This window comes from Hippocampus comes, unplaced genomic scaffold, assembly GCF_001891065.2.
Source record: "Hippocampus comes isolate QL1 unplaced genomic scaffold, H_comes_QL1_v1.1 scaffold570, whole genome shotgun sequence".
Lineage (NCBI taxonomy): Eukaryota > Metazoa > Chordata > Actinopteri > Syngnathiformes > Syngnathidae > Hippocampus > Hippocampus comes.
Genome location: NW_017805000.1, coordinates 347947 through 374165, shown reverse-complemented (window position 1 = coordinate 374165; position 26219 = coordinate 347947). Strand labels below are relative to the sequence as shown.

Sequence of the window (26219 nt, the reverse complement as noted above, 5' to 3'; positions counted from 1 at the left end):
CAGGAAGGAGTGTGAAGTGGAATGTGTCAGTGGCATGCTCACCAGGCAGGTGCAGATGTGACACGGCTGCTCGGGCGTCCCAAACGTCTGTCCGTTGCCGTAGATACGGCGATGATACGTGCAGCTGTCGCACGCTGCACAGCAGGAACCTGATAAAGGAACGCACCCCACACACACACACACACACACACACACACACACACACACGCACACACACACACACACACACACACACACACACACGAGCTTTTTGCCTTTCAAGATTCCAACTTTATTCCACTATGATGACTTTCCCTTGTATTTAGCAACGCTTATGTTTTTTTTCAATATTTTATTTTATTCTCAGAAATATAATATTTTATCATGTCATATGCAATAAAACAATAGTTATATTTTTTCACATTTGTTCTTATGATACTTTTCTTTTTACATGTAATAATATGATTCAATTTTAAAAATAAATGCATCATAATAACAATAATAATAATACATCTCATTCGTCTAAAAATATCACATTTTCATGACAATTTTTTTTTTATTTTTACATTAAATTCACTCTCAAAATTAAATTAGAGTATTGACTTTTTCTTTATATTATTCATGTTTTCTTGCAAGAATAGTTTATTTTAAATTTTCATTATTATTATTTCAGATTTCTACACATTTTTATCATGTTGCAATATTATACAGGGAGAATATTACACACAAATATGTTTAGTTACCTGCGGTCTTGGTGGGATGCAAACAAGTGATGGGGGGGCAGTGGATGCGGGTGCACTGGGGGTCTCCATCCTCACACTTGCAGCTAGAGCACGGATCCTCGGGGTGCCGCTCGGAGCCGTCTTCGTATTCGGATCCGTCCAGCACGCATTCTGCGTGGGGATTAAGATGATAACATCCATTCAGTGCGGTGTGCTTAATAAAGTGGCCACTAAGACCGACTGAGGGCGGCTTTACCTTTGCAGAAGGGGCAGCAGCGATGCGGATCTCGTACGGGGTTGGAGCATCGCACAGGAGGACACTTTTCTTCGTGGCAAACAACGTTGCCGCTCTGTAATGCGGTAAACGCACGTTGCAGAGCCATGCGGAATGTCAAGGAATATAAACGGTGGTTGAGTGAGGACTTGCCTTACACTTGCACTGCAGGCAAGGGCCACTTCCAGGCGGGACGAACGCTTTTCCGTCAGCGTACACCCGCCCCTCAAACTCGCACTCTGTCCGAGCAGACACGTCCAGAAAGTATTGAAAGTATACAAAATTTTTCTTGAATATATTGTATACATTTTGTATCCCAAAAAATAAATAACTTGTTTCTGAACAGTACAAGAAAAAAAATCATGCAAATATTTGGACATTTTTCATGAAAATTGTCCAAAAAAAACATTTTCTTGAAAATATATAAAATTTGTCTCACATTTTTCATTGAAAATAAATGATTGTTTTCAAAGGTTTACCAGAAAAATTCCTACTCTTTTCTTACAAAATATGACTATTTCCTTGAAAACTACTCGAATCTTGAAACTGTAAAAAAAAAATAATAATATTTTTGGAATATGTACAACTTTTTTCTTAAAAATAAACTTTTTTTTCATAAAAATTCTGAAATTTTCCTGAAAAATAAAGTACATTTTTCTTGAAAATACATGAGCTTTTAACTGAAAAATATACAGATTTTTTTTTAAGTGTAGATTTTATTTTTTGGAAAAACTATAAGCTCTTTCTTGCTAATGAACAACTTCTTGTCTCATAAACAATGAAAATAAACTGCTTTTTATATGCAACTTTTAAAAACGGTATAAATTTTATCCTAAAAAAAATAATTAGATATTCCTTGACATTTTTTTTGAGAATACATCAATTATTTCTAGAAATGGCACTTTTTTCTTATGACTTCCTTTTTTCCTTTTAATCTGTCTCTCTCTCTGTATTTTATATATATATATATATATATATATACACTGCAGATATTATCATTGCTACATGCTGCTAGCTTCATGTTAGCTTTAAACACAAATATTGCCAAAAGGCAATATATAAAAAGGCAATAATAAACTCTCTCTCTCTCTCTCTCTCTCTCTCTCTCTATATATATATATATATATATATGTATAATTTTTTCAAGATTTTTTGCCCTTGAAAATCACCTTTTTAAAATTGTCTAACTTTCTATGTCTCTCGAACTTTATGAAAATATGACCTTTTTTTTAAGATACAATTTTTTTTTCTCAGAAATAGTTCAAAAAACACTCTTGAATATATATTTTACAAATGATCCATCCATCCATCCATCTATTTTCTAATCCGCTCATCTTCACAAGGGTTGTGGGCATGCTGGAGCCGACACCAGCCGTCTTCGGACCCCTGAACTCGTTGCCAGCTAATGGCAGATTTTACAAATGATAAAACCTTTTTGTCCAAACAAAGAGAACAAACCATTGCACGTTGGACAACATTCTCCCTTGCGTTTCACTGGGTGGCTGCAACGTGGCGCAGGACACGACGCCTCCGTGCGCTCACAGGACACTTCACCTGCCTGACAAAAAACACATGGACTGTTTGCATCACACTCACATCAACGTAATAAAAGCTCATGAAATAAAGTAACCTTTAACACTACAAACTCAAAGTGCAACTCACAGAACAGCGGCATTCGACGCAAGGGTCATCTGTGGAGGGAAACTTTTGTCCATCCAGATACACTCGAGACTCGTACTCGCACTCATCACACCTGCGAGTCACACAAACATTGTGGACGCTCGTCCTTATCTAATCGAAGCGATTGATTGATTCATGGGTAGTAGGTGTTACCGTGGGCAACAGTCTCCGGCGTGGTGCACCGGATTTGGACAAAACAAGGCAGGACACGGATGAGGTAAACATGCCACATTGCCATCCTGAAACATAACGTTAATGTTGACTAAGCAGTCACGCTTGAAACATGTCACTTGATTTGCTGGACATACCACACATGAGCATTGTTCACAACGATCTCCTGTCGGGATCACCGCTCCATTTGGGAAGTGGTGACCATTGACACCACAGCCTGGAAGACACACCAATGCAGTCACGCAAACGCACGCACATTCACATGACAAGACACCGAGATTATACTCGCTAACCAAAACTAATGAAAAAAAAAGCATTTTTGTTCATGAAATAAACTCAAAAATGCTTTTAAATATAACTATCATTACAGCAGCCTGGAAGACACACCAATGCAGTCACGCAAACGAACGCACATTCACAGGACAAGACACCGAGATTATACTCGCTCACCAAAACTAACGAAAAAAAGCATTTTTGTTCACGAAATAAACTCAAAAATGCTTTTAAATATAACTGTCATTACATTTGCGTTTATAAAGCTGACTTTGTTTTTGTCTTTATCAGGTAATATCATACATGAGCTTTCAGGATTAGTTTACAAGTATGAGAATTGTTGTTTACTGCACTTTATTACACAGTACTTACGGAAGTAATCTTTTTTTTTTTTTTTTTTTAATTTTGCACTTAACAGGAATTCCAAATATGGGTTAAAAAAAAAAACAAACTAAAACTAATACTAAAACCAATGACAAGTTCATTACAACAAAGCATTTTCATGGGAATAAAAAGTAGCAAATTAGGTCTAAAAGCTCATTATAACAAACTGAATTTTAAAATACAACTGTAAACTTAATTTAAAATCCCAAACTAATACAGCCCTGCAAGACACACACACCTTCACACACTGGACAGCAGGAGTGGTGTGGAGGAGGCGCCGGATTGGTACAGGGCAACGGTGGGCAAGGAGCCCTCTCGCAGCGAATGTCACCCTCCTGGGGCCAGAGCACAACATGAAATTTCACTTATTGTTGTGGTTCATCTTTCTCTGCTAGCGATGTATGCTGACAGGCAAAATAATTTACTTCTGTGCCACCATGAGCACACACTATGTATTATTTGGGACATTTTTGTTTGGTGGTGTGTTGTCAGATTTTTCACATGTAATAAAAGTTTGGGAAACACTCACCAAACAGTGGCAGACATCACACGGGCTCTCAGCTGACCTCCATTTTGCTCCGTGGTCGTAACGCACGCCAGAGTGGATGCAGCCTGACCGCACAAATTCAATCTTGTGTTATCAAGCGAGATTTATTTTTTTTAAGTTATATTTTTGAGAAAAAAAAAAACACAAACTTAAAAATATGGAACTCGTTTACTTGGAAATATACAACTCGTTAACATACATTACATCTTTTTGTCTTATACAATATAATAACATTATAAAATATATGATACCATATTCTCTTTTTTCTCTAAAATACAAGACCTTTAAAAATAAATAAATAAATAAATCAAAACCATTTTCGCTACAATGTCCAAGGTCTTTCTCAAAATAATATTAATTATTTTCTTCAAGCTATAGGATTGTTGTGGGGTGGGGTTTATCTGAGCGAAGGTTGCCATTGCAATGTGTTACCTGTGCAACGCTGGCAGCACTCTCCAGGTTGGCTCTCCCTTTGGGTGCAGTCCAGCGGTGGGCACGCCACGCCTGAACAATCCCTCTCACCCCCCTGCGTTACATAAAACAAAAATCATTTCAGTTCTAAGTGTATCGAGACACAACATTATGATTTCTTACTCGGACTATTGACTTAATTATGATTTCTTCCTTAAATGCAATTTATTGCTAATTCTCAGATTGTCTTTTAATATTTCGCTGGCACTATTAATATTTCACAGACGATTATTTGTTGCAATTACATTTTTTTCAAGTACAGTAATAGTTGTATTTTTGTCCTTGTCATGTTATTTTTCCAGTAATATTTTTTTCATTTCTTATATTATTAGTGTATTTAATTTTAATGGAAAATTAACTCCTTTTATACATTTCATTTTTCTCATATTGTTACTTTATTCTACTGAAATCAATATTTTTTTCTTTAAAATATGCAACTTTTTTCCCTTCTGTTGAAATCACATCTCTTGTTTGGTAGTACTACAGTACAAAATTTGCAGATGTGGTGTCTGGTGTGGATGTAAGTGTTTGAAAAACTCACCCCACACGTGTTGGCGCTGTGGGACACGTTATGTACTCTTGTGTCGGGTGGCTCACAGTCTGAGGAGAACAAGATTCATGTTGGAGTTATACAGTAGCATGTATCATGCACGCAGTTCTGTACTTTTTCAAGGGGAAAAGCCATGTGAGCATTTATTGATACCCTCAATGTCCAAGTTAAGGTACTGGTGCACTCTTTGGCCTTAACAGTTTGACATCTATTGCATGCCGTACTAGTAGGTCAATGAAATGTCATTAGTGAGGTAAAACTATGCATTCGTTGACTGTGCACCGAACTGCCTCACGAATGAGGACCAAGGGTGCACGAGTAGATGGTCATGATATAGAACAAATGCTCAATGGGCTTTCCTCGGGGGCCACACTTATCTGGAGGATTTCCTGTAGATCACGTATCATACATAAGTGACATCAGTGCCTCTGTGGGAGTTTATCAAATGACTTTTGCTTGGCTTGGAATTTTTGGGAGATAATGACTTTAATTGTGTGTGAGAGGGTCGGGAGTAGAGGTAGTAATCACAGAGAGAGGAAGACTATGGCGTGGCCTGAAGCCAACAAACATTTCCTCTAGCAAGCCAAGCATGAATGAGATCAAAGTGTGTGTGTGTGTGTGTGTGTGTGTGTGTGTGTGTGTGTGTGTGAATGGAGTGCCCGCATCTGGAGTCTCATCAGGCCAACATGCACAAACAATTAATGGGGAGATGGAAGAGCAGGCAAAAGGAAATAATTATGTGAGGACCTTGTTCACACTGGAGAGGCCAAGTGGTAGACAGTGACGCAAAAAACAGGGCAGGGGGCGGCCCTGAGCATTCGCCTGTGAGTGTTGGCGTGTGTCCCCCTCGTCGACTAAAAATGTATACTAGGCAACAAAATGTCTTTTGCTAGGTAACACTGTCCACCAGATGCATGTCGACTATAAATCTTGCATCCATTTTTAGGGGGCATAGTACATATCCCTGCGGGCGCCCTAGGCATCAACTGTGCTTCACATGCCACTGGTGGCTTGGGAGTGTTTTGCGTGTCTGCATTCCGGTCGGGAGATCCGGACTTTTATCTACTTGGTTGAGTGTACATGTTCTCCGAGCGGTTGCCCTCGATACCCGTTTCCAAAACATGCATGTTAGCTTCATTTAAGAATTTAAATTGTCCATAAGTGTCAATGAGATTGTGACATCAGTATTTGGACACCAGACCTATACAGGGAGTGAAAACGGAAGCAGAACGTTTTATTTCACCCCAAAGTTGTCTGATGGGGTCACTGTTGACTTCTGCACCAAATTCATCCAAGCATGTCTTTATGGAGCTTTACTGTGCCTACAAATGGCAACTTTTCTTCCACTTCTCCTAAATTGACACACCTATTGTACAGCCTGAGATTATTAGAGCATGAGCTGCTGAGGCCATATTCATAATAGAGGATTAGGCCCATTATTACTATGTAGGGACATCTCTCTTAACACCTCTGTGCGCCCCCCCCCCCCACTCCTCCGATCCCATTTTAGAGTCCCTGTAAAGTCGCACGAGGCCAATAAAAACAAAAACTCCTGCACAAAAAAACCCGCACAAAAATGTATACTCGCTTGCCAGCTGTGAACTGTGAGTCATGACTGACAAGCACCAAATGTTTTTAATGGGATGAAACCAGATAGGCGACCAGTCAGTACACACGCCAACACAGTTGTCTCAGTCAAGACAACAGAGCCTGTGTTGATCCAAGACCTTGACCAGCTTCCTGTGTCATCTGCAACTTTGGTGACCTCCGTCGGAAAAAAATCTTAAAATTGTGTTCTCCTAAATAACAAAATAATAATAATAATAATCTATATTTATAAAAGGGCTGTCAAAGGTAAAACCTCGCAAATCAACGCTGCTGGATTATGGTGCCCAAGGGCGGAACTAAACTTGTGAGTGAGAAGTTTTGAGAATTGTTTCTATGAGAAGAATAAGAAAGATGCCTGTAAGCTCAGTTTTGATCATTTTGTTCAACAGTTGTATTTTACGAGAGAATAATTGTATTTAAGGATCAAAGAAAGCTAGAAGAATCATCTTGGAATGCAAATATTCATTCTATTTGATGCTTTTACGTTAATTCCAAGATTTCACACACTGCACATATACAGGTACCTCTGATGTTGGCTTGACACGTGACTGTTCCAGCCGTGCATGTGCACACGGTGCTGATGTCGGTCTGCCAGCGTCGGCCGTTCTCAACCTCTGCGCCTTCCCACACACATGACCGCCGCACACACTCGCATCCCTCCAGGTGGCGCACTCGCAACTGCAGCTCCTCGTTCTGTCACAACAGTATTAAGGGTGTACAGTACTGTGTACAATGAACACACTACTGTTCAAATGATTGGGGTCACTTATAAATGTCCTTATTTTCAAAATAAAAGCACGAATGTATATATACGGTAGTATATATTGGTGGGGCACAGTCAGGGCCTTCAAGGCCTCCTCCGCTGGCCCAAAAATGATCAGAAGCATGGATCTACGTTGACAGCTTAGGGTGAAAGTAGAACAATTCATTTTCAACTGACTTTTTTCTTCATTTCAAAACGCGTCTTAGTGTGTGTGTGTGTGTGTGTGTGTGTGTGTGTGTGTGTGTGTGTGTGTGTGTGTGTGTGTGTGTTTTGTCCAATCAAATTTCAGTACGCATGGTCTTCACCTGAGCTTGGAACTGGTCAAGCATACGAGCCAGGTCCTCCAGCCGTCTCTCCAGCCTGCTCAGGCCCTCGTCCCCGTGGGCCTGCGAAACGGACTTCCCCCCTTGAGGGAGTCCCGGTGGGCCCAGGACCGCTCCCCTTTGCAGCTGCTCACTCTGGATGCTGTGTGTTAGATAATGAGCACTCTGGAGGGGCGCCCTGTGCTTCCTTTTGGCTTTACTGCTGGTGGAAGAAGCTTCCCGTTGCAGTTCTGAGCCGCTGACGTTGTGTGAATCTGCACTGTGCTTGTGAGTGGATGCAGGCAGAGCATCTAGAAGAAGAAATAACAAATAAGACACAGAGAATGCAGATATCCTTGTATTGCTTCGATAATGCAAAGCACATTTAGGTCTAGTCTGCAAATATAGTGTTCAGTGGACCCCCGGCCCAAGGCCTTGGAACGTTCCCAAGCCGAGTTAATGGACTTAAGTGTTTGCTTAGCGGGTGGCCGATGGCAAGACAAGATGTTAAAAATGTAAACAAGAGGCAGGAAATGACTGTCAAAGTGGCCTTCAACGCACTGAAATTGTTAAATTGTCACGAACTCATGCTGGCGCTCCACAATGTATTGTTGACCATACGCCAAAGGCGCATGTACAGACATGCAGAACACAACAAAGACACATCACACGTAAAAAGGTGTTGTTGCATGTCTAACATAAGGACTTGTGGAAAGCACATGTTTTTCTTTTAATAATCTTCCCTCAATCATTTTTTCTTTCAATCATTTTCAAGATTTAATCCAACGCATTTTTTAACTGATTTAATCCGGTAATATGTTTTTCATCTGATTTGTTTTAACATGACATTTTAAATCTTCATCTGATTTTAAAATCATTTTTTTTCCAGATCTGATTTTCAATGATATCTTTTAATTTACCGGTAATCCGATATTTAATCTATTTTTTCTCAACATCTGTTTTTCTTCTAACCCGTTTTTGAAAACCGAACTATCACACAGACAGACGACCACACACATGCATGGATGCAGTTCATCTTTCATTTGAAACATAATCAGCCATTTGCACTCATATTTCTTTTTTGTCGCAGTTGGAAATGTTTACCTGTTATGTTATCACAGTGCCAAGGACGTGTCTCGTAGGCCTTCATTGAGATCTCTGCTTTTTTTAACTGACCCTGCAAAGAAGTCAAACAAAACACATCACACGGAGGCACTTCACTCCCTTCATCTCCCTCCGTCTCCCTCTCTGATCTGACAATCAATCTTGAATAGTTTAAATGTGTCCTTAATGGGCCACTTGACCCCTTTTTCTCATTGCTATGGAGAACTAGTTTTAACTACACTGAAGTCTGCTTTCCTTATTCACTTCGCTTTGCGGCTGTTTAGTCCCAATCCTTTGGTTTGTAACTTTCTGGTTAAAGCATGTTCAATCTTGTGGGCTACTCTTTTGATATCCTTTATGCAAGATACATCTGCCTATGTGGTTGAACTTCGGGTAGAATTGGAGCATTTTTCCATCCTCCAGATCAAAGTCAGGAAAGCTCGATTACTGCATGTCTCTAAAGATTATCCTGAGTGATTATTCTGCTGTGTGGGGTGTGTTGAGGTGGGTGGGTTGGGGGGGTCAAGGTAAATCTCGAAATCTGTCACGTGTGCTAGAACTTACACTAAATTTGCTGTCTATTCTCCCTGGTGTGCTTCCCAGCGTGACAACGACATCTTGCGGTACTTCCAGCTCCAACTTTTGCTCTGGTTTTATGAGGACGACTTGTATGTCTTGACAGTCTACAAAATACACAAGCCTGTCTGGCTCCAGGCTGACGGCCAACCGCACCCATTCCCCTGAAGAGAAGGGGTTCCTTCCGGGTAAAAGAAAACCCTGGACGGCCCCTCCTGCCCTGTAGTCCACATGCAGAACATCGTCCAGGGTGGAGGAGGTAAGCTGGAAAAGAATGGATGATGACGACGTGGAGAGAGACAAAAGGGTGACGTTGGTGCGCTGCAGCTGCTGGCCCACAAAATACAGCCCTAAGCTTCCCTCGAGTTCAGAGCGCAGGATTCGGGAATACTGGGCGGGGAGCGTCAGGTGAGGCGCTCTGGGACGGATTCTGTACATGGCCCCCGTGGGACTGTGCAGTCTGGACACGCCGCTCTTTGGGTGGGATATATGGAGAGCTGACAGCAGGTCAATCACTAAGGAAACACATACAACACTTGACATTATGCTGGAGTACTGACACGCTAACATAAGCAAGGTGAGGCATTATTTGCAATGGTTTTGGAGTCTGATTTATAACGGATGTAATGCAGGCTTATTGCAGGCTATTACAACATTTATGGAATGCAACGTGAACACAGTATGACTTCACAGTGGGGCAGAGATAGCAATGGGAGATGGATGGATGGGTGGAAGCATGGAGGGAGGGACGGTTGGTTGTTTGGACTGATGGATGGAAGGATGTTGGATTTTTGATTAGTTGGATGGATAGTTTGTTGGATGGTTGGATGATGGATGGATGGATGGACGATAGATGCACATTGCATATACTGTAATAGGGTGATGAGTGAATTAAAAATATACAATAAAAGTATGTATCACTTATTTTACTTAAATAACATTTTCATCTCAAGTGATTCCACTCAGTTGTATTTTGGCAGAAAGAAATAAAGAAAGTAAAAAAGAAAGACAGAAAGAATGAAAAGAAAGCAAACATTTCCAAACTATATTAGCAAACCCTTATTTTGTGTGAACTGAGAAAATGCATCATATTGGGAGTACAGGTTGACGTCACCAATACAATCCAACAACAATATCCAAAATGCTTCTTCTAAATCGCATATCCTCATGTTTCATTTTTGTGTGATGTTTTTCAAATCCATGTTTAATTCGTATGACCTCATGCCAAAAGTCTGAGTTAGCCCAAATGTTAAACGCATGTCATATAATACACTGAAGCGAAAGCAGATGGACAAGAACACAAGAACACACTAGTGATTAAAGTCAACTTTTTTCTTCTTCCTGATGGGTGGTTGGTGAGGAACAATTGTGGTCGTCTACTCTGATCGAGTTGAATATATTCCGGCAACTGTGCATTTGGAGTATTGCTGTGCATGACAAACTATACTCGGACCTGGAATAAAGTTGTAAGGATTATGAAATGCACTTACCATTGTCCTGATATGGAGCAGACCCTCCTTGTGCAGACACTGCCATCACCCACAGGATGTCCAACAACAACACTAGGACACTCTCCATTCTCTGCCCTATGATATCATTGAGTTTGGAGGTTCAACCAGAGAGCACGCAGAGAGCGTGGACATAAAACATCTGGATTCCCTCACAAGGCCACACAGCATACTTTGTTTCACCGCTCCACTCCGCGCTCACTGTCACCTTCTGCTGTCTTCATTCTTCTTTTGCTCTTGAAAGGAATTGCAAGGTGAGCGGGAAGTCTTTGCACTTTCTCAATGTTTTTTTTTCCAAACTCGTCTTCCCTCCCTTGTTTTTTCCTTCGTTTTGTTGGGACACTCTCCACCCATCACGGGCAAGCAGTGTTGATTCTCGTACACCCCCGCCTCCCTCCTTAACTCTCTCTCTCTCTCCTCAATCCCCCTGGCTATCAGCTAAACCTGGTGTGGAGACTGGAGAGGAGCCATGATACCCAGTGGATAAGAAACATGTGGGTTTTTTTCCACCCAAAGGAAATAATGCCAATAGAAATAATTTGTGGCAGAGTCAAAATGTCACCCGGGTGAAGTGTTCCACTGCAACAGGCAATATGCTGTAGCTAACCACTTTATTAATTTTGATTTTATTAAACTAAAATGCAAAATGGAGGTGAGAATTGTGGAAAAAAAACGTTCTTTCTGAAGCAGATGATGAGTTGCCAATTTGTCAAACTGCTGTAGTATAGCGCCAAAAACTGCTGAGAAGGACTTACTGGATGTCAGATTTTGTTTGCCATAAGTATCAGTGGCTGGTATCAGGAGTCTCAACAAGTACCGACACCTTCAAATAATCCTGGCATCGGCACTATACCTGATATTGCTACTCTAACTTGTGTGACAATTTTGTCTTGAAGAGACTGATTGGGCACTTACTTTAACGATACTTCTGATTTCTGGTGACATCTGGTGGTCAGCTCTCATAATTGCACCTCACCTGTTGCCGGCTCGCTTGTTCAAACACAAAGAAAACATCAAGTTAATTGAGGTGCGTTGTTTGAATGCGCGCTTTGCGTTTTTTAAACCAACATGACAACAGGGATATTTTTCCTCATGGCAATTGAACTGTCGCCACGACGACAAAAAACACATCTGCAGGAAAAGCAAAACAAAAAATAATAAAAATAAATTGAGGCAGAAGCTCTTTTTGTGTGTGTGTGTGTGTGTGTGTGTGTGTGCGTGTGCGTGTGCGTGTGCGTGTGCGTGTGTGTTGAAGCATGTGGATTAAGCTTCAGAAGATAAATGGCGGATGTTTGATAACTAATCCCTTGTCAGGCCTCGTTACTGCTTTTGCATCACAAAATAAATCCAGCATTCATCCAGCCCACCTGTGTGGAGTTTGCGTGTTCTGTCCGTGCCTGAGTGGGTTTTCTCCAGGTACTCTGGTTTCCTCCCACATTCTAAAAACATGCACGGTAGGTTGATTGGATGCTCTAAATTGTCCATATGTGTGATTGTGAGTGTGAATGGGTGTTTGTATGCTCTGTGATTGGCTGGTGACCAGTTCAGGGTGTACCTTGCCAACAACATATTGTAATATCTGTTTCTTGTATTGGTGTGACGTTCTCTCCACTACTGAAGGGCATTACAATATTTTCACAAAAGAAGGAAATTAATTAACTATAAAAATCATCGTTTCCAGACTAAGTCAGCATACTCCAGAATAAAATTGCATTTTTTAAAAATTTGCTAGTTTCTTTGCTCGATAAATTAGATTTACGGCAAGTAACAACAGAATACATTTTTTTCCTGGAAAAAAAAGACCAACAGTAGAGCAGGGCATGTAAATAATTTTGAAATCAATTATTTTTCACAAATCTGTTCTACATTTGTTTTAGATGCATAATTGTCATGATGATTTTGGTGGTCTTTGGAAAAAGTTCGCCGTTGCATTACCACATAACATCACAGCTCGATAAGCTACAAAAGGGATATTTAATTTTTTAATAATCAACTGTGACCCGACTGCTGTGCCTCATTTGCATAACAATCTGTTTCCCAAGGTCAAACGGTGTCTTTTGAGCCAGACAAATCTCTTAAATTCACCGATAGCAACAGTCTGGCCCTCGATGCCAGCATCTTGCTGGCATCGTAATCTGATTGGCTCCATTTTACCCCCTGACCAGGTAAGCCCCACCCCCTGGAGGGCTTTATCCCCTGAGCTGACGTTTATCCCTCGATACGCCCCCGTAAGCTGCTGTCTGCTTTTTAATGTGCGTGGGCGGAGGCATTGGTGGGTCGGGTGTGTGTTCTCTTGCCACCTTTGTTTTGAAGTTGTTGGTCCTAAAGTGGCATTTTCTTGCATTTGTAAAGCAGCAATGTGTTTCCCATCCGGACAGCGAACATGGAGGCTGATGCGCCCACCGCAAAGGATTTGACAACAGCAGGTCAGTATGAGAAGCTGTTTGAGCAATTTCAGATCTTCTTGACAGCCACCTTTAACACAAACACACTCTTTGACAATTCTGTATTTTAGTACAGTGGTTATCAAACTTTGTTAAAAGTATCACCATCATGCACATGATAAAAATACAGTTGTGTAGTAGGCCTAAGTGTTCATCTGAACCGCAGCAGAGGATTTAGTCCTGAAAAGTATATTTAATTTTATTTTATGCCACAGAAAAATTATGCACCGTTTTAATATAAAGGGGCTTTTTGCTGTTGTTGCTTGTTGTTTTTTTTTTTTTTAAGAACCCATTGCACCCGAGGAAAAAACTGACCAGACAAAAAAGGCATAACTGACCAATCATGTGCCACACACTCACACACGCATAGCCGATCAAATGCACATGCCCACAGCTTCATGCTGACCTGTAAATCTGGGCTTCAGGAGCTTTGTTGAAGTTTTTTTGTTGGATTTATTTAGTTTCCACTGGTGGATACCTCTAAAAAGTAAAAAGATGCCAAGCCAGCATTTGCTAACAAATGGGCATAAGAAGAAGAAGTAAAAGCAGAGCAACAGGACTTCTGCAAACTGAGAGGAATCAGCAGCGATGTAGCATTAGCAAAAATTCTATTTGACAAAAGTCTTTACTGCCTATTTTATTTATTTACAAGTTTTGATTGAATGTATATTCCAAAAAATAAAACATACCTTCAAACTGATAAAATTCTACAATTATAATTTACAATGGATTTCAGGCATGTATTTACATTTGTTTGTGACACTTACTGCGAATGAGTCATGCCATCGAGGTAGCGGCTGTGGCTAATGTTAGCTACAATACAAATGCTAGCTTACTATTACTACCACTGTTGGTTGGAAATGGGCAGCACTCTCTCTGATCAGAGGCACACATTTTCATGATTACATGATACTTTGACAGGCCATGTTTGAGAATCGCATTCATGCACATCGGTGAGGGGCGCAGCTTTAGTCTGACTTGGTTGGGGCGCGGGGGATTTGTGAAGTGTGGGTACATTAAAATCTTGCTTGCTGGTTTAAAACTACAAACTTCCAGTAACACTGCACTTAAATATAGAGATAAGTAAATAACAACAAACTGAATTGAAATAATGATTAAATTAAAATGTATAGCCCATAAAAGGAAAATAAGATTGTACCAAATAATTATTTTTAAATAAACATCTCGAAAAGATCAAATGTAAATGAACTTAAACCATAAATACAATCAAACTGTATTTGGTGATGATTCTTTCATTTAACCAAGGATATCGAATAAATGGCTTTGATATCCATCCATTTTCTAATCTGCTTATCCTACTTTGATATCCTTGATATCGAATAAATACTCTCCTGACTTCCCAGTAGCTAATAGCAAGAAGACACCCTTTGGCCTGCTTGCTATTGTTTCTCAACCCTAATTTGCACCATTCAGCTACCTCGAAATCCTGAGGCCCGTCTGAGCTCAGGGATGGCCCCCATTGCCGGACTGAAGTGGACACTCATACTGACGCTATTCCTGCGTCTACATGCAGTCGCAGGTACATCACGCTAACCTCCATGAATCCAAGGAGTGCTTTTTTTCTCTGAACTTTCTCGTGTGCGATGCAGGGATGTCAGGATGGGGAGGTTGCTTGGATGGTCAGGACATCTATTCCAAAATGGCGGAAAACAGCCTCTGCGGAGAAGTGGTCGCTGACCTCATGGTGGACACCCCGGCCGAGGGGGTTGAGTGGAGACTAGACGGGAAAGACGCCGATTGGTTCTTCTTGGATGGAGGAGTCATACGTTTGAATTCATCACCTGAGAAAGTTCTTGACCGAGAGGTGTTTCCTGTTAACTCTAAATGCATCTCTCTGTCAATGTTATCGACTTGAATGGCAAAACATGAAAGGATTAAATGTTACGGTGCCTCACAATCTCTCTGATCCTCCAGCCAGCCAACTGCTTGAAAGTCAAAGGGTCAACCAGATTAACTGTCACTCTCGTCTTTCCTCAAATACACACCGAGATTTAAGTCTTGTTAATCATTTGAACAAGCAAGCTAGCGGCTAGCTGACATGTATGTAACGTGTCCTACTCCTACTACACCACTAGCTTCCTCTGTTTCAGCTGCAGGGTCCTGTGCTGTTGGCGGAATTGTCATGCTATGAAGACGACGTGCTTCAGGTACACTCTTTACATCAAAAGAGCCGAGGTGGTAAAAGTACTCAGACTCTGTATTCAAGTACAAGTACTACATAATCATTATAAGTAAATGTAGTGGTACTGATTCATCCCTGGACGATTCTATTTTGACAAAGTAAGAAGTAGAAAGTACTAAAGTGTCTTCAAATGAAGGAAATAACATTAAAAAGCTGTCATAACAAAAATTACAGAGCGACCTGAAAAACCTCCATTCACAAGACCATAGTCACAAATTTGTGTTTGCTACTGTCACTGCAGAGCGTTTCCAGGATCATAGTGGAGGTTCTCAACGAGAATGACAACTGGCCTGAGTTTACAGAAGACACCATCCGATCTGTTGTTATCAGCGAGGTAGGACACTCAGACATATTAAAAAAAAGGAAAAAACCTGCACTTTTTAGGAATTAATCACATTACTGTGTTGTCCAGCTGACTCCGGTCGATACGCTCGTGTTTACCGTCCTGGCAACTGATGCAGACAATGACCACATCATTTATTCCATTGACCAGTCATCTGTAAGTTGATCTACAATGAAGAAGATAATGCGGTGTATGATGACATTCTGTATAATGTATGCTCATGTATTCTTCAGCCTGACGCAGACTACTTCAAAATCGATCTTCACAATAGTGGTGAGGTGATGCTCGCCAAAGCTCTCGACTATGAGACCAAAACTCAGCTCTCTCTCACCATCCTTGCGTCTGTAAGACCTCTTTTTATACAGATTTTTAATGCCGTCAGGGCAGCATGGTGGCCTGGTGGTTAGCACGTCTACATTGGAGCGCTGAGTTTCAGGGTTCAAATCTCAACTCTGGCCTTCCTGTATGAAGTTTGAATGTTTTGCACAAGCTTCAATACTCAGCCTTCCTCCCACGTTCCAAAAACATTCAAGTTAGCTTCATTGGAAACTCTAAATTGTCCATAGGTGGGAATGTGATTGACGAGTGACCACACCAAGGTGTGCCCCACCTCTTGCTCAAGGTCAGCTGGGATAGAGTCCAGCTCACCTGCTACCCTAATGAGGACAAAGGATATGGGAAATTGATTAACATAAAGACACTGCTAATGTCTACCAATCAAAAATGCCACTCTATGACAGGAAATGAACACGGCTGAGCATTTCAACACTAGCACCGACATCATGGTGGACGTCCAGGATGTAGATGACCAGTATCCTCAGTTCCTGCCCTGCACGCTCCTGTTTCAGGACCGTACCAATCGGATTTGCACCAGTCCAGTGTACACCGTCAACGTCACAGAAGGCAAAGAGGTTGGTTGTAGTCTGGCTTCAGTCTTTAGCAACTTTGGCCTCGGGTGTAGTTTAGAAGTGAATAAACCTGTGGGATCAAAGGGAAACTGTCTGCAACAAACAGAAAGAGTCCATTTTCCCCCGTGGATGTAAACCAGGAATTAACTCAAACAATCCTGGCCAGATGTGTATGTTTGTTGTTAGTTTCTCTGGTATGTTCCTCAGCCTTATCTATAGCTCATCTGTGTACCTTACTAAAAAAAAAACATGATGTATGTCTTATTCTGATGCAGGACTTTGTCCTGGATTTCTCTCCTGGTCCCATCCATGCAGTGGATGGAGACAGAGGACTCAGTGCGACAGTCAACTATGCCATACTCTCAGGTGTGCAGTAAAAATAGTTAATGATCATCTTTTAACCCGAATTTTAACCATGTTGTGGTGTTCGTGACAGGAGACGACCACGGCCGTTTCCTGATGGACCGACTGACAGGAGAGGTGAGGTTCACCAGGGCGGTGAATGACAGACTCGCCACACCAGCACTGCATCTTCAAGTCATGGTGAGATTGACTCAAATTGTGTACTCAAGAGGTGTTGTGCCATCCTTCGTGGCATCAACAAAATCAGAAGCTTTGATCTACATTCAGAAACTAAATTTGAATAATTGAGCAGTAAAATTGTTTTCACTTAATTTATTCCCAACAGTTTTCTCTCTTAATTAAGTTCTTCTTTAGGCTGCACTACTTCCAGTATATGCATATGTGAATGATTTTTTTTTTTTACGTTGAATGCTTTGCCTTTTAGTCTCGTGTAATTTTCTATAATTATGACTTGATAGTGGTGGCTGTGGTGGTAAGTAGTGGCTTAAGTCAATTATGTCACCACTTAAGGCCCAGGGACAAAATGCCCGCCACTGAGTACTTCTCACTGGACTCATTCAGTGTTCTGTAACACAGGCCTTTCAAGATGACGACCCCAGGAAGTATTCTGTTGCCACTGTGCTGGTCCGTGTGCTGGCGGTGAACCGCTTTCATCCAGTGTTCGACATGGCTGAATACCACGGCTTTGTGACAGCGGCAAAGAATCCCGCCTCCCTGGTTTATACCTACGGCAACAGGGCGTTGATGTTACATGTGCAGGATCAGGACTTTAAACATGTAGGTCCACCTACAAAGCATCCACAGTACAATGAAGTCCTTGGCCGTTGTTCAATTGTCCTCCCTATGCTGTCTTGCAGGGATTTAATCCGATGATCTACTTCACCTTCAGCCCCGCGTCCAATCACACGAGCATCTACAGGGTCACACAGGAGGGGCTCCTCATCGCCCGGGCCAATCAGCTCAAAGCAAGACAAAAGCACCTTCTGCACGTAAGCCCCAGCAACCAAAAACTGAATCATTGCATGTGTTGCTGTCAGCTGAAAACTAAGTGTACCGTGGTGGTGGTGGTGGTGGAGGGTTAACAACTTGATACCCGGGTAAATATGTAGGTTTTCTCACTTTCAAAGGAATTTATCAATTTTTAAACTTTTTCACTCCCAAAGACGTTTTTAAACGTCTTTTCAGACTTACTTAAGGATTGAGTAGGGAAACCTTCACTGGTAAGCATGGTGATTTGACATTTCTTGTAGTTGATCAGCAGGTTTACACATAGCTCAGGAGGTATTTTGACCCACTCCTTCATACAAAACTCTCAAAATCCATTACGTTTCTTGGAAACTCCAACGCCACTGCAAGACCTGAACATGCTTCTTCTTGAGCAACTCCTTTGTTGACCGAGCAGTATGCTTCATGCTGGAAGATCCATCCACAAACAATGCACCCTAAGACAAAAAGTGTACGCACATCAATATAGCAACAATATCAATACGTGGCAGGTAATGGCGAGAGACCGGGAGTCAGGTGACGCCGTTGTTTCTACTGTGGTGGTGGAGGTATTATCCGAAAGCCAGTCAAGTGAGTAAGAACCCTCCTCAAATGCCTCACAAAGTGAAACAACATAAAATCTATGCAGGATATGTATACGCTGCATTACAGTTCCTCTGAGTGCACTGGTAGACGACCGTGTCATCAGTTGCACCCTAGGCAAAGCCTTGTTCCTCACCACGGCCTTCCTGACGGTGGTAAGCTGCGCCGTGATAATGGTTCTGTGGCTGAAGAGGAAGCATAAGGGCCATCTGGACCCCCTGGAGAGAGGCTGCGTGGCCCAGGGCAAGCACCCCAATGTGGTGAGATGTCGGCACAATCGGGATCAGCTTAGAAAGCATGCAAGTGTTCTGTGTTCTGAACACGCTTGTTTTGTCCGCAGAGTCTTCGATGGTTCCAACTGGTGAGTTGTGAAGTACAGCTAAACTGTAGAGATAGTACCCTACAGTAAGCATCTACAAAATCTTGCTCAACAAAGATGGATTCATAGATCAATCTAGGAATGGATGTATTACAATTACAATTACAATTCTCTTTGGAAATGAATATAGTGCATCTTGAATGATGGATCGCTATAATGGATGGAGGAGATAATGACTAAATGGATGCATAGATGGCTGGGTCACGTGTGCTTCATGATTTAATTAGGGCAAAACAAATTATAGACAAACAATGCAGGGATTCTAGTTAGATGAATTCTACTGCTTTCTAGCCCCCAAAAATATTTGGTTTTGTCAAAATATGAGCAGATGCCATTTTGATTTAGCAGAGTTGGACATCAACTGTGACCTGATGGCCCAAGGCCACTACGCCGCTGTGTCTATCCACCATGTACTGTTGAACTGGATGATTAGTGAATGGATGTATTGAATGGATTAGTGATTTGAGGATAAGTACACAATAGTGTAATCCCCCCAAAAAATGAAATAAATTAATGGATGGATAGAAAGATGAATGGTTGGACAACTTGTTAAAGAATGGATGCAATTGACTTATGGTGGAAGAACTCCAGACACCCCCGCTCACCTCTTGACTGCTACGCCAGGTGAATCCGAGCAGTGGCACAGCACGTGCGGATGACGTCAGCTTCAGCAGTGAAGACTACGGAACTACAAACCCTTCGTTCAGTTTCTCGGGCAAAGACTCTTCATCTTGCCAAGGGTCGATCCAGCCCAACAACAGCAACAACAACAACCCGACAGCTCTCCTTGACGCCACGATGAGCTTGGCTGAAGCAAAGTGTACCACCATCACATTCAGCAATAGTGTCGCCACCCCCACCAGAAACGTGTCTTGCTTGTCCACCTTCAGGCCAAACTCGGTGGACATCAACCCCGCTGAGCCCAAAGACAGCAGCTCGGATATGCCTCCACTAGATGCAGCTGGACCTTCCACTTGTCTCGACTCCCAAACAAACACCACCGAGGATTCTGCAGAGACCCCCTCCAGCCCCTCGCCCTCATCTGCTAGCGTCCCCCGCAGCCAGACTCGGATCGCTGCAGCTGAGATCGAGAAACCTTTCAGCAAGCCTCACGCGGCGTCACCCCCTAACCCCGTGCACTCGCCTCAACTGCTCTCGCCCCGAGCCAAACAGACAAGCACGCCACCGCCCACCCCCGAGCAGGCACCCTTGAAGGCCACGCTGGTCATGGTGGACGCGTCACCTGAACCTTCGGAGCATAGATGGAGCGAAGAGGAGGAACAGCCCTGCACGTCTCTGGACCAGCCAGAGCAGCCAGAACACCTGGAGCAGGAAGAGCATCCGCAAAACTCAGAGGATGACGATGGAATTTTGGGCGACGAAGACGCCGACAAGAACAGTGAGGGCGAATTAGAGGCGGATGAGGCTGAGCTACTAAGGGTAATGTCCCGGTGCAACCCCATGTTTATCACGTTCACCCAGTGATGGAGGAAATGGATACACAGTGGACACAAGGGGCGCCTTAACCTAATAGAGAACACTCGCGATTCAAATTGTAGGAATTAATTAGCCTGTCCACACTTCAGACTTATCTTTCCTATTAAAGAGAATTTTCTAAATGAGGAATGACGACTGGTTGATATTCTTTCTGCGCTCTGCATGCATTCTGCACCTTTACCTGGATCCGTATTGAATGTAACCAATTGCTTTGGTCTAGCCTTTCAAACTTAAAGTTTCACGCCAATTACTTTTAAAATAATTTACCATCACTAACAAAAATTGAAAAAAGTAAAATAAGATAGCGGGCCGCCCGGTAGTCGAGTGGTTAGCATGTCGACGTCACAGTGCAGAGGTTGTGGGTTCAATTCCAGCTCTGGCCTTCCTGTGTCCTGTGTGGAGTTTGCATGTTCTCCCCGGGGCCTGCGTGGGTTTTCTCCGGATCCTCCGGTTTCCTCCCACATTCCAAAAATATGCATGGCAGGCTGATTGAACACTCCAAATGGTCCCTAGTTGTGAGTGTGGATATTTTACTGAGAAAAAAAATTTCAAAGGTCAAGAAATCACAGTTTAAACTTTGCTATTTTTGGTTGCTGATGTACCACAAGATTTTTGTCATGTAAAAAATCATTTTTACCTACCACCATGCTTTGGCTTCCACTGTATTTAAAGAGAAGGAAGCGCAATTCAGCTATTTTTTTGTAAACCTTTTTTTTTTTAATTTATAGAGCAATCAGTTTTTATACAGAACAATCAGTGTGATGTCAAATCTATTTTGAAGACCAAAATGCTACCTTTAATTTGATTTAAAAAAAAATAATTCCAATGTACTCTCCCAGGTCAATGACACCATTTTTATTCTTGTCCATGTCTTCCACCGTTTCCTACAGGTATGAGGACAGCGGAGTATAAACAAATAGCCATTGCCACAGTGTTATCACTCACAAGCAACGCGATGTCTTCCATGTGGTCGGAATGCTCGGAATGAATGAAGAGGATTCCTGTTTTAACACGACTAGTGCTTAAAATGTATTACACACTTGGACACGAACCATCAGGGGTGGAATGAGGTCTCCAAGTGCCCACTTTACAGCAAGGATCCGTCCGTGATCGGCCTGGCCAACTTTAAATCATCCACCCGTGAATATTTATACATCTTATAATGTCTGTGATTTGATGAGTTTTCGACAAATATTCTGTCTAGTACAATAAATAGCCATAAAATGGAGCCATAAAATTCTTTGACAGTGAACCAACTTCGAAATTCAGCAGGGGATCAAATAAAGAATCAACAACACGGTGGCCACAGCCAGCAGCTAGACTAGACCCCAAGGACCACATGATTAGGCCATTGGGCTGTTCTAAAAAAAAAAAAAAAAAACAGCTCACCAATAACGGGGCATTGTGATTTTCTCAGAATGTTGAAGATGTGATGTAAACACCGGCAGACGTTTATCAAATGTTACATACTGTTCATCCGTGTTCAAATTAGTATGAGAAATCATCAACCGGATCGATGTCACAGTGTGTATCAAACTCCCACCTTTTAAATAAATCAAAAGACAAGAAGTAGCCGTCAATTAAAAAATGATTGATGAAAAATTCCCCTATTTTTTTTTTTTTTTTTTTTTTTTGGAGCTTGAAAACGGGATGATTGCTACTAGTGTGAGTGTTTGGTTCACCCACAAGGAGGGTCATCTAACAATTTGCAATAAAGTGTCTACCGGTATAATGATTTTTGCTTTCAACATTTAAGCTCGTGAACTGGGGCAACACATACATAACTGAATTTAATACAGAAAGTGAAAACTGTCTGCCGTCTAAATCTACGGTATGTAATAAACTGAAATAAAGGGTAGGGCATTTTAAAAGTGCCCTTAAAATGATGTAAATGCTTTGAACCCTTTATGACATTACCTTGATCTGTGATAACCCTTTATGACATTATCTTGATCTGTGAATGTAATAAAGCACTTTAACTTTTCACCTTTGTGACTCACATTCACTTTTTACTCTCTAGCAGGTTATGTCAGTAGCCTGACAATACAGTATTCACAAGAAACTGAGGACCGGCTCCCGATCATCAACTGTAATTAATATAGAGAAAGACGAAAAGAGACTTAGTAGGGGATCGAGAAAGAGATTACAGCGTGTCAGTAAGTTGAGTTAAAGTCAGAAAACGGTCAGAAAATTACCCACACAAAGGGAGAGAACATTTAAAAGTTAAAATGGCCAGTATTATATTACACTAATCACTTAATTGTCAATGTTAAATGCCATTGTGAGACAAAACCAAGGTTTTGAACAATTAGTCACTCAAGTCTGAAATAAGATGACGGAAAGTCCCAACCGGATAAGCTAGTGCTCAATTCTATTGCTGAGCCAAAGAGTTGGAAACTAGATAAAACTAAAACTGTTAAGTTGTTAATCAGAAGAGGGGGAATGTAAATGTTATTTTTCTGAAGGTAAGCAGCTTATTTGTCTACTCTTCACTCAAATCTTTTGAAATGCAACCGACTTCTATTTTGTAAATTAGACTACATTACACAGTTCTGCATTTAATCCTATTTTGAATTCAAATTAAACTCGAAGACGCTTCAGGAAAGTGCAATCATAAAAGCAAACATAACAGCAAAGAAAACAACACAATGACTCTGTGCGGGTGTGTTAACTTGTAGATCACAACTATATCAGCGGTCATACACATCTGTTTAGGTCTGTGTTACTTGACAATAATACATTCCAAAAGGTTTCAAATTGATTGGACTGAGGAATTAATTACAACAGTTACAACAGCTAGCCTACCTAACACCATTCAGAATAGATAGGGCTACTTAACACCAGTTATAACAGCTAGCCTACTTAAATATATGACAATAAACATCAACTATGATCTTCCAGACCGTTGCCTCAAGAAATATTCTCGATCTGGAACTTTTCTAAATTTTAGTTGAATACCCCTCTTATTTGTTTGTCGCTTATGATTAGCCCATGCTAACAATGAAACACAATGCGCCATCTCACCCACTGGCTGCGTCTACATTGTCAGGATGGAGTTGCGGCTCTTTTTAATGTGCTTTGCCCTCTGTGTGGCGTCCATCTCCGGCACTGCTACGGAGGATAACCGCGACGAACCGCCCAGTAGGCGAGAGCACAACGATGCAGAGAACTTGGATTACGACCACAAGGCCTTTCTGGGACAGGAGGAGGCCAAGACCTTTGACCAGCTCATTCCTGAGGAGAGCAAGGAGCGACTTGGGTAAGGTCGCTCTCCTAAATTCGGGGCCACGGATGAAAGTACAAGCAGTGTGGCTGCGAGCAGATTAGAACATTGTCACCTGACCTTTTAGGGATCATCTTGTGGAAAAAAGTACAAGATCCCAAAACTGATTGGGGTAGGTCTGCTTTTCAACGTATTGCTTTCATGTTATCGGCAGCATGCTGGTGGACCATATCGATGAAGACAAGGACGGTTTCGTGACCATGGAGGAAATGAAGGAGTGGCTCACAGAAGTGCAGAGGAGGTGGATTTACAAGAACATTGATCGCCAGTGGGAGATGTTGGACATCAATGGCGATGACTTGGTGTCATGGGAGGAGTACAGGGACATCACGTATGGAAACATTGGTAAGAACCTTGAGCCGGAAATTAAAAGTCAGGTACAAACACTCCCAATGCTTAAGTTGCACATGCTTGACCGTAGATGCCAAAAACGAAGATGGCTTAAGCTACAGCGAGACGATGGGGCGCGATGAGAGGAGGTTCAAGATAGCCGACCAGGACGGGGACCAAAATGCCAACAAAAAAGAGTTTGCCTCCTTCATTCATCCCGAGCATTTTGAGCACATGGAAGACATCATGGTGCATGTGAGTGATAAATTCACCGCACAGATAACCACTGTGACAATAGATGTTTATTTATACTGCCCTGCTCTCTTCCCTGTAGGAAATGATGGAAGACATGGACAAGAACGGAGATGGTGTCATTGACGTGGGAGAATACAGTGGTACTTTTTTTTTCTTTTAATCAAATCAAAGGTGTCATTTTGGGGTCTTAAAAGACATAAAGATTACAAAAATCTCACAGTACACTACCAAATGAAAATGCCAATGGTTTATACTGTGGTACCTTCACTTAGGGCAATATTGCGGTTGAACACAGTACAGTATTATTTGAAGAAATAGTCATAACTGCGCAAACATACCGCAAGTGTACATTCGCTTCTTAGGGACATTGACAAGTGTTGGTCCAGGGAAACAAGACAACATGAGTAGAATCTGATCATGTTGGTGTTCACCTTCTCAGGCAACACATACAGGCATGTGGGCAAGCCGAAGCCGCAGTGGGTGAAGATGGACAGGGAGCGTTTCACAGAGCTCCAGGACAAGAACAAGGATGGCAAGATGGACAAGGAGGAAATGCAAGACTGGATCTCAACCACTGAATACAACCAAGCCAGGGCCGAGGCAGAGCACCTGATCTTAGAGGCCGACGCAGACAAAGTAAGCCCTCGCATCTCATTCATCCAGCAATATGGCCTTCAAAGAAAATCTCACTTTACTTTCCATGAAATCTAATTTCTGTTGAGCCTAATTTCCGTTGAGGCGTCTCAATTCTCGAAACTTTTTTTACACCAAGTGCAATATAAAAAAATTTTGAAAAAAATACCATACCACCATGTTGAAGAACAATAAAATACCGGTACACTAGATACGCATACGAAAATGTATGTTTCGTGTAACTGTAAGCGAAAAACATTTTGCACAGTGTAAACATTATCAGCGCGCTTGAATATAAGAAAATAAACTGCAGTTAATGCTTCTGTTAAAATGTGTTGCACCCAAGAGTTGCCTTCCAAACGCACCTATAGTAAAAGTGAAATCCAACTGAGCTGTATTTCACACAAGAACTGCACTGGAATAAACTGCTAAAACCACTAACATTATGCAACGTCTCAACATTAAATTCATACGCTTGGAATGACAGACGCTGCTAAATATATACAGGACATTAAAAAAAAAAAAAAAAAAAGAAATCCTTGACATAATGTTGTTTAATCTCTCCTGTAACTAGGATGGCCGCCTGACCAAGGCTGAGATCCTGGACAAGTACGACGTGTTTGTGGGCAGCCTAGCCACCGACTTTGGAGAAGTCCTCACCCAACACGATGAGTTGTAAATTTGGAGCTGTCCACTGATCGTTTCCTCTCAGTGGACGTCATTTAGCACCATGACAAGTGGCAACCGTTTTTGTGGAATCTTGTAAAAAAATATATGGAACTTCAAATGCCTCTCCATTCCCAATAAGTTAAGGAAAAACAATTCTAGCATACATGATTTATTCTACTGTCCATGTTGCTGTTATCACAAAAATGTTGACAAACCTTTTGCATTATTTGACACTGTTTGAATTTTGTGCGCCAAGGCAAATCCATTCAAACTAATTTTGTGTTTCATGTTCCTATAAATATCTTTGCTTGTCTTATATTATCACCACTTCATCATATTCAGTGACATAATTGTGTTTTTTTGTTTTTGTTTTTTTTACAGGCTCATAGCAAAAGAAGCCTTTGTAAAGATTT

The 26219-nt window shown here is 41.6% G+C and overlaps 3 protein-coding genes across 5 annotated transcripts in view; 2 read left to right on the top strand and 1 right to left on the bottom strand.

Moving 5' to 3' along the window:
• kcp (kielin cysteine rich BMP regulator) overlaps positions 1–11295 on the bottom strand; it is a 24824-nt gene extending 13529 nt beyond the window's left edge. For 2 of the 3 annotated variants that reach the window (XM_019895602.1, XM_019895621.1), the window contains exons 1-17: positions 10895–11295; positions 9393–9919; positions 8829–8901; positions 7728–8035; positions 7184–7352; positions 5043–5101; positions 4463–4556; positions 4013–4095; positions 3722–3818; positions 2964–3043; positions 2809–2894; positions 2638–2728; positions 2434–2533; positions 1129–1214; positions 958–1051; positions 723–872; positions 1–149 (exon numbers count right to left, since the gene is read on the bottom strand). The exon at positions 1–149 is cut by the window's left edge and continues 118 nt beyond it. In XM_019895602.1, the coding sequence (XP_019751161.1) occupies positions 1–149; positions 723–872; positions 958–1051; positions 1129–1214; positions 2434–2533; positions 2638–2728; positions 2809–2894; positions 2964–3043; positions 3722–3818; positions 4013–4095; positions 4463–4556; positions 5043–5101; positions 7184–7352; positions 7728–8035; positions 8829–8901; positions 9393–9919; positions 10895–10982 (2334 nt within the window). In that variant the 5' untranslated portion in view covers positions 10983–11295. The remainder of the gene's footprint in view (positions 150–722; positions 873–957; positions 1052–1128; positions 1215–2433; positions 2534–2637; positions 2729–2808; positions 2895–2963; positions 3044–3721; positions 3819–4012; positions 4096–4462; positions 4557–5042; positions 5102–7183; positions 7353–7727; positions 8036–8828; positions 8902–9392; positions 9920–10894) is intronic. The other variant, XM_019895611.1, reaches the window with a different exon arrangement.
• Positions 11296–13121: 1826 nt separating this feature from the next.
• On the top strand, positions 13122–20756 carry LOC109531011 (cadherin-related family member 5). Its single transcript, XM_019895018.1, has 16 exons — positions 13122–13338; positions 14791–14896; positions 14967–15181; positions 15468–15524; positions 15801–15893; positions 15972–16058; positions 16136–16246; positions 16643–16813; positions 17086–17176; positions 17247–17353; positions 17750–17950; positions 18031–18162; positions 18670–18748; positions 18830–19020; positions 19101–19121; positions 19764–20756. Exons 2-16 carry the CDS (start codon positions 14827–14829, stop codon positions 20622–20624), a joined length of 2487 nt encoding a protein of 828 aa, XP_019750577.1. The 5' UTR covers positions 13122–13338; positions 14791–14826; the 3' UTR covers positions 20625–20756.
• Positions 20757–23686: 2930 nt separating this feature from the next.
• LOC109531018 (calumenin-B-like) lies at positions 23687–26088 on the top strand. The gene is made up of 6 exons (XM_019895030.1): positions 23687–23895; positions 24074–24264; positions 24341–24504; positions 24584–24644; positions 24944–25140; positions 25712–26088. Exons 1-6 carry the CDS (start codon positions 23687–23689, stop codon positions 25814–25816), a joined length of 927 nt encoding a protein of 308 aa, XP_019750589.1. The 3' UTR covers positions 25817–26088.
• The last annotated feature ends 131 nt before the right edge of the window (positions 26089–26219 follow it).